General features: G+C 37.2%; 1 protein-coding gene across 1 annotated transcript; it reads left to right on the top strand.

Moving 5' to 3' along the window:
• The first annotated feature begins 2,567 nt into the window (after positions 1–2,567).
• Positions 2,568–5,192, top strand: p2ry12 (purinergic receptor P2Y12). The gene is made up of 2 exons (XM_057351491.1): positions 2,568–2,678; positions 3,654–5,192. Exon 2 carries the CDS (start codon positions 3,667–3,669, stop codon positions 4,708–4,710), a length of 1,044 nt encoding a protein of 347 aa, XP_057207474.1. The 5' UTR covers positions 2,568–2,678; positions 3,654–3,666; the 3' UTR covers positions 4,711–5,192.
• The last annotated feature ends 3,962 nt before the right edge of the window (positions 5,193–9,154 follow it).

The following is a 9,154-nucleotide window of genomic DNA, read 5'->3' as shown; positions in this document are numbered from 1 at the left end:
ACTGGATCAGCTTCTTCTGAAACCTGGATAAATAACGCAAACGGATGTATCTTCCTGTCACTCTAATATTTGACAAAAAATATTCCTAATATTGAAGCATTTTTGGGGCCTTATAGCTGCCCTCATGAACACATTATAGAATTGCCACAGATTTATTTAGCCTCAAACACACCAAACCCTAGTGTACGGTCTTGAAAACCTAGTCTAGCAATAATCAGATCTTCTCTTCTAGTATCCCTACAGACCCGGCCAGCACTCAAAAACATGTGTTCAACAAAGAAAACCACCGATGGAAAATCAATCTCTTCATAGAGCGAGCGAGCGAGCAAGCTGCCAACATTTCTGCAGCCGGAGAAACTTTAGACTGAACAAACATAGAGCTCTCTGTGTGCCAGTGAAAATTCACTTATAAGAGGCATTTCACGAGACTCCTGAGACATCTTAACCATTTAAACCCTTCAGTCCACCTAAATCATTCACTGCATCTTCCCAGAATCTTTGTTTTTGTCTACCCTGCTGTGAGATGATGAAAAAAGTTGATTTGACCTGAGGTAAATAAAACTGAAAGTGTCATTTAGTCAGCGTTTTCACGAGGAAAACACAATGAGAAATCTTCCTTTTCCTGTCTGGGCAGATTTCCAGCCTTCTCATGAGTTTGCAGTATTTTCATGTGTTTATACTGCCAGCATGAGAATTATGGTAGTTGAGTGCTGATGAGATACACAGAACAGAGGGAAGAGGGAATAAAGTGGAAACATTCTCTTTCAACAATCTAACCTTGATCCCGAAAACGTTTTTGTGGCGTCTGGACAATCAATTTATATTCTATTTTTGGCCTATTTCCTGTGTGCTGTTCTTTTTTGATTTTTGAATAATCAAACCTTGAAATCATCCTCTTGGAATGCACTTGCAAACACCTTAGTAGCCACATACCAACACCCTAGTAACCAAGAGGATTGGCTACAATCACCCGTAATTCTTTGGTTCTCCTGCACTAGATGAATAAAATAGCAATAAAACATGATCATAAATTCTTGCCAAGTTATTTCTGTATAGTTTTTGATTTTAGTTTTACTTAGTTTTATTCATGTTTTAAATTAGCTTTTATTTTTATGTTCATGTCAGTTAAAGTTGTTGCAATTTTGGTATATGCATTTGTCATTTTATATATTTTTTTTATGTTGCTGTGTAAGATTAAATCGTTTTTATTTTAGTTTCATTTTAGTTTTTGGTTATTATAATTTTAGTGCTTCAAACTTATTTCAGTTTATGTTTGAGGCAACATTTCGATTTTTCATTTAGGTCAGTATTCTATTTGATTTCAAGGAACAAAACGTTTTCCATGTTTTCATTTTAGTAAACTAAAATAACCTTGTGTCCAGTCTCTCACACTTCAAAACTTTAATGAACTACTGAGGTACAACGAAATTGCTATAAAAAAAGGTATGAAACAACACTGTGCACACAACAATCGCACAAAACTTTTATTTGTAAAAGTTGACCTTTTTATGGTAAAAATATGTTTTATCCCCATTATGTTAGTATTGTGGCAGTGACGTGTAAATCTCTGCAATGGTTTTAGGAAGTGTGGCAGAAATGAGGAAAGATGTTGCCCAACAACAGAAGACCAGCCAGTGCTTTGTCAACAGTTTACTGATTTGGATGCAGACAGTACAAACAACAGCAGGATGAAAGAGAAAGTGCACAAAGCACTGTGTGAACGATTATGAAATTGAACAGAAAGTGTCTCTTCTGTGTGTCTCTCTGGGATAGGAGCGAGAGTAGACACTGTGCAAGATTCTTATTTTAACACAAAAATATAAAGAAAACAGACACTTGAGTTCACAAGAGCTTTGAGAAACAAGGAAATCATAAACTTTGTCCCTTGGTTTGTGAATCAAGCGGAGACATTGGAAGTTGCACAGGAATGAAAATTACATATTTTTTTCTCTAATACTGTTTAGGTCTCTTGAATGCCAAGATTCTGTTCGTTAATTTAGACAATGAGAAACAATTTAAAAAGAAAACCTGTTACATCACATACAGCAAATGTCCTAAACACATTATTTATATCAACGATATACAGTATATACATTTAAACACAATCGTGTTTTGGTGAGCGTTTGTGGTCAGCTGATATGTTCTGTCTGCTGATTTATGATTGAAAGAAAATCCGAATTTATGAGTGCGATTGTTCTGATACAGTTTGAAGATCGTGTCATTCATGGGACATCATAATATGACACTGGCAATGTCATTGTAGACTACATGCAGGTAAAACACTTTACTTTACACTCTCAACACCTAAAAGTCACGATTCTTGAGAATGCCAAAAAAGAATTTTGAGTTGTAACATTATGCCATAAAATGTTCAAAGTCATTCAATACACTCTGGGCTGTTTCAATCCGTTGTTGGGTAAATATGGACAACACAACATCAACCATTGGGTTAAATCAACCTAGTCTGTGTAATTTATGTGTTGTTGTTTTTAACTTCGATGGTGTTAAGGTGTTAAGATTTCAGTTAAGCAGTGTTGACTCCATGAGTCTGCATGGCAGGAAGCAGAAAGCAGAAGGGACATTTCCTTTTTAAAAGTCCCAAGAGTGATTTAGCCCATCAGAAGGTAATGACATTTTTTGAAAAACTAAAGACATTCTATCCGGGAGAGTAGTATATGGTAAGTTTAATGCAATGTTTTGCATATTATCTCTCTTAAGGAACCACACATGCACACACACACACGCACACACACAAACACACACGTTGCTGTCATTAAGCAGGTTTAACATATTCTGTCTTAGTTTAAAAATCAGTAACGCTCTACAATAAGATGAATTTAATGCATTAGCTAACCTGAACTAACGATCTTAATGTTACTTCATGTATATTTCAGCATTTACTAACACATTACTTGTCACTGTTAACATGAGTTAATGCACTGTGATTAACATGAATCACTGTACTGACACACAAACAAGGATTAATGCATGCAAATACATGATTTACTAATGTTAGCAACATTTTTTAAATAATGTCTACTGATTATCACTAATAATAACTAATACGACTTTGCACTCAACATTCTATTTCTCTTGCATATGCTAAAATATTTCGTATTATTCCGTAGCATGTAAAATTGAGTTCAATTTACACTGTAAGAAAATTCCTTGAATAAAGGGAATTTTCTGTCATCTGGAGCGACAAATACACTGTTAAATAACAGTTTTAAGGACGTAATTAACTGTTTCCCTGTTTTTCTCGTAAAATTGCTGTCTTTTTCTGTAATTCTGTAACCGTTTTTGACCATAAAAAACTGAAATTTTCTGAATACAACCTGTAAAATTTTCTCAGTAAAATATATTTTTTGCAGTTTTCTTTGTAAATTTGCGGTTTTACGTTTTTTACACTTATCGGTAATCTAGTTTATCTAGGATTTTAAATCTATTCACATGTACCATTTTTGTGAAAAATAATGACTATGAATGAAGAAAATAAAGGATGAGATGCTTTTGAGCACAGTGCATTGTGTACACTTTTGTACTGTACATACTGTCTGCTGTACATACGCGGCAGAAACGGCATGAGGAGAAGAATAGGATTTCCAACACAGCCGGTGTGTATTTCATGTCTCTGATGTTTATATTGTTTACAGAACTGGGTTACCCATGGAGTTGACAACAGCACTGGCAGAGGTCACGGACACTTACTCAAACCAGAGCGGTCGAAATCACACATCGGATGCCTGTTCCCGTGAAAGTACTCTAAAGACGACGGTGTTCCCCATCCTCTACTCCATTCTCTTCACCCTCGGCCTGTCGCTGAATGGCCTGGCAGCATGGGTTTTCCTCAGAATCCCCAGTAAATCTCACTTTATCATCTACTTGAAGAACATCGTTGTGGCCGATATCATCATGACGCTCACCTTCCCCTTTAAGATCTTTGCCGACTCAAACGTCGCATCGGTCGGAATGCGTGTCTTTGTCTGTCGCATGTCGTCCGTGCTCTTCTACCTCACCATGTACATCAGCATTCTGTTCTTTGGCCTGATCAGTGTGGATCGCTGCAGAAAGACCATGCAGCCTTTTGTCGGCACCAACGCTAGACGCCTGCTGCACAGAAAGCTCCTCGCAGGCTTCATATGGACGACGCTTGTGACTATTTGCCTGCCAAACGTCATTCTGACTAGTCTTCCGAACACGTCGGCTCGCTTCAAGTGCAGTGATCTGAAGACACAGATGGGACTGCGGTGGCATGAGGTGGTCAACCATATTTGCCAGGTAATCTTCTGGGGAAACCTCGTGACCGTGATAATATGTTACGCTCTCATCTCGAAAGAGCTCTACAAGTCTTACGCCCGAACACGAGCTGGACATGCGACACGGACTGGACAGCAGAAGAAAGGCAGCATACAGGCAAATGTCTTCCTTGTGATGGCGGTCTTCTTCGTTTGCTTTGTACCCTTTCATTTCGCCCGAGTACCGTACACCATCAGCCAGACACAAGGACGACTCTTTAACTGCGTGCAAAAGTTGTTTTTCTTTCAGTTGAAGGAGAGCACGCTGTGGCTTTCCTCCCTCAATTCTGTGCTGGATCCACTCATCTACTTCTTCCTCTGCAAGTCCTTCAGGAGCTCTCTGTTGAACACCATCTGTTTGTCGCGCAGATGCTGCAGAGATCTCGGCACAGACACGGTCAGTACGCAGACGTGATGGAGGGACTTTCTTTTCCTGTGCTTTTATGAACACCCTCTTATAACGTGAGGCCACGACGTGGCGCTTTTCCTACACCTAGCAAGAATTACATTATTATCTGTGCTGAAACAGACTTGCATTCTGTTACAGCCACATGAGGTATTTCACCCTGAAAACAAAAAGTTTTTTGTAAAGAAGGGTGACTAGATGTTTTCATGGGGTTCATCCATATGCATTTACAGTATACTGTATGTACTGTTTCTTTCTCTTTTCAGTGTAGTTTCATTCCATGAGAAATGAATTCAAATCAAATGCATATAATGCTAGATATTTTCAGCATCATATTTAGCATCATTAAAATGAATGCAGCCTCTGTAACTTTCTTATGTAACGAGACAATTTTTTCTACCAATAAAAATATAAATGATACTATAAATTATTGAAATTCATTGGAAATCATTAACTCTTATCACACTGACTGAAGCTTGACTTTTATGCAATGATCTAAAACAGATTGTCAATGTTGCCAATTCAAAGATAAACTATTCTGAAAGACCCAAATATGGGGGGTATCATTTTTTCACCATTTATATGTTGCTGTGGGGGGCCCGAGTTTGAACATTTTTGACATTTTAGTAAGTTTTTAGGGAAATGTTGTAATATTACAATGTTGGGCCTTTGGGGTAGCATAATTTCAATGATTTTACTAACTGACTGAACAAATCTAAAGAACATTTGCAGGGTATACTATAGCCCCATAACAGCAGCCTATTTATGCATACACAAATAATCAAGTATAATGTATAATAAGTATATACAGTATAATGCAATGTAAGTCGCTTTGGATAAAAGCGTCTGCCAAATGCATACATGTAAACATAATAGCAAGTACACCCCCCTCCTTTCCACAACATTATCACCTGACCCTCATGCATCAAGCACACATTTCAGCAAGTTCAGCCCAGGAAAAAAAACAGGACCAGTTAAGTGTATCTTGAAATAACATTTTAAATATTGCATGACAAATACTCTGAAATTCTCAAAGTAACGTCAAGATGACTAATAATTTGAAATGAGACGAAATTAGCATTGGAATACATAAAAAAACCTAAAAACCAAGATATTTTATATTATTTTACCATTATTGAATAAATGCTTTTCCAGTCAATGTCAAGCTCTAACATGTTATTAGGGTAGTAATTGTGAGTTTTTGTGAGTGGTGCTTTGAATATTGTTGAGTGCAATGGGGGGCCTTGGAGTAAAAAAGGTTGAGAACCCCTGCTCTAGCCCAATGTTGTAAAATTACAACATTCATGTAAGAAGCTTAAAATCTAATGTAATCAAAGTATTTAACAGTACATTCATATTTGCAAGATCTACACACATTACTAATCACAGCAAGACAAACATTTTAGGCATTTTTAAGCAAATGAAGCAAATGTGCAGGTTGTGTAAGTATATGGCCTAGTAAACAGATCTATTTACAAAAACACACAACAACATTGCAGGACTGAACAATAGGTCCTATTACTTGTGTAAATGTGGTCTGAAAAAAAACAAGTACAGGTTTATTTTAGTGGAGCTAAAACTGACGTTGTAATATTACGACAGTTGGCCTTGATACAAACTTTTAAAAACATCTCTGATAGCACAGGCAATAAAACAATATGTTTACATATCAGTGGGGTACAAAAAAACACTGCATTAAAGCCACAATATGTCATTTTCATCACTAGACGTTGCAAAGTAATAACAATCATTTAGCTTGATGACGCTGTGGAAGAGAGTGGAATGATGGGAGGTGTCATCTTCCCCTCAACTGCCGATGGAAATCAATCCGACAGGACTCACAAATCATGTTTATGGATGACAAAGTTTTATAACTGTTATGGGTGCGTGAAACGGCTCACACTTCGATTTTCAGACCATACAATGCACATGCAAAAATGAAAAATTTAAATGAAATGTCCGTTTTTTGGGGGGGTTACTTTTCACACATATTTTTCACTCATTTTTTAATTTTATTTACTTTCACTAACTTTTGATTCAACAAATGATCATTTAAACTAATGAAAATTAACCGATTTCCATTATTGCTTCTCTTTTTGTGTTGTGGGCTGTACCATTAGTACGGGGTGTAGTCTGCAACTGTTTCACAGTATGTAACATGGATGGCACGGGCTGATGGTCTTGCTTGCCCTGGTGGTTATGGAGCCCTCCGTCATGCCCTAGTGTAATGTCTCCGTCATGCCCATCCTGCATCAGGAGTAGACTTTGAAGTTGAGCTTACGCAAGAATAATGTATGCTTCCGGTGTGCTCATTTTGTATTAAATATGCATTTTATCGGACAAAAATAACACGAATGAACATATGTATGGACAGATATAAATGAACGTATGAATGAATATATAAATGCATGTCTATTGCACTCGAGGTAACGATTGATGTGCCCTTAAGCAAGGCACCTTAGCCCCAGCTTGCTCCCCGGGTGCTGCAGTGATACCCACTGCTCCGGGTGTGTGTGTGTTCACGACTTGCAGTGCGCATGTTCACTACTCACTGGATGGGTTAAATGTAGAGGTCACATTTCGGGTATCTGACAAATAGGTCACTTTAACTTTAATAACCCATTCAGCTCATGTGCAGCGAATGGGTTTTATTAGTGAACAAAGCAATAGCTGGGCAAGAGAAGTGACCGGCTAATGAAAATGTGCATTCCTAAGAAGATACAAACGAGCTGGGCAGCGGGCAAAAATAAATAAATATGGATTTACCATAAAAATGGTTACAATAGTTAAACCATGGTAAAACAAATTAACCATGGCTTTGTTACAATAACTGTAACATTGTTGTGCCATTGTTGGCTAACTTGAGGCACTTCAGCCAATCACTTCAGTTGACAACAAAAGTATTGTTTAGTGTAAAATGTTGGAGATCGACGTTGAAGATGAGCAGACAGGCGGTTGGTTAAATAATATGCTATTTATTCACAAAAACAGTAACCAGCTTCTGAAAAAAATACCAGCTTCTGGTTTCTTGGTCTCCGAGTTAGAGCCATTGGTTTTCTTAATGCCCATGCAGTATCGCGCGCTAGTCGCCAGAAGTCTACTTCTGATGTGCCAATTTTCACTTTATTTTTATTCTGTCTTAGGTAAAACGCGGCTATTAAGCTTAGGCAATACGCGGCAGGGTGATGTAGAAAGGAAACACAGATGTGCACAGACATGGATTTTGTTTATAGATCGTGATGTAAATGAATATTTCAATGTAAATGAATACACCTCCAAAAAAGGTAAATTAAACTTAGATTTATACTGAGGCGTGTCGCTCCTTAACCTATAGGGCCGCACGCTAGCATGGAGCAGAGCAAGAACATAAGCCTGTGCAGTCCATGTAATATTAAACAGATGCAGTCCGCCACCCCGAGCAAATGGTACATCCCACAGCATTTGATTAAATTATCATTTGGGAATGGGGAACATTCTAAAGATTTTCATTTTTTTGACTTGTACGCATTTAACATGGCTCCGCCCAAAGGGAAGTCTGCCATTTTTAAATAGTTGCACTTTTTAGCTATTTTTTACAAACTTTTTTGTACTCCTCCTATGAATCGGATTTCATTGAAATGTTGTTGTAAGAGACCGAATTGCGAAAAATTTGTGAATAGATAAAACTATGACATAATGTTGAACAATTGATTTGCATGAGATGCAACTCTCGAGATGTTCTGTTTATTGGTGTAGCTGCCCCAAAATTATAGTTTTTTTTCTTTCTTTCTTTCACAAATTTTGCTAAGAAGACTCTCTCCATAAAGTTGAACATTTTATCTATTCGCCTGACTTAGCTTCACCCAACAGGAAGTCGGCCATTTTGAACTTTGTGAAATTTTGCTATTTTTGCTAACTTTTTCCACTCTTCTTTGACAGTTCATGGTAATTTGTTGAAAATTTGCTGAAATAAACTACAGACATATGTGATGTTAAACTGTGAAATAATAGTAAATAGGTAAAACTATGACGTAATGGCAAAACAATTATTTGCATGAGTAACAACACTTGAGTTTATATTCTCTTTTTTTTTTTACAAAAAATTTTTTTTCTGATTATTACAGTGCACTTTTGGTGTGTTTTAATTTCTACACTTATTAAAAAGTGCTGTCGTAGTTCATTCACCTGCCCCCAAATTATAGTATAGTGCAAATCTGAAAGCTGGTAGGTAAAATCTTGACATTTATTTAGCACACAGCAATAGGTAATGCAGTAATGAGTATGATATGGCTGGGTAATGATATAGTAGATATAAGTAATACTGTCCTTGTTAACAGTCACCTGTTTGTGGACTTGTGGACAGATTGTGGACACTGAAGATGAAGACTGGAAGAACACACACCTTTATGGAGTATGGAGATGGACAGGAGATTGAGACAATAGGATGGAGATGGAGTGGAGATGATAAAGATGA

Source organism: Triplophysa rosa, linkage group LG14 (genome assembly GCF_024868665.1).
Source record: "Triplophysa rosa linkage group LG14, Trosa_1v2, whole genome shotgun sequence".
In the NCBI taxonomy this organism is placed as follows: domain Eukaryota; kingdom Metazoa; phylum Chordata; class Actinopteri; order Cypriniformes; family Nemacheilidae; genus Triplophysa; species Triplophysa rosa.
Note: the sequence above shows the minus strand (reverse complement) of the source record. Positions and strands in the feature narration are given on the sequence as shown.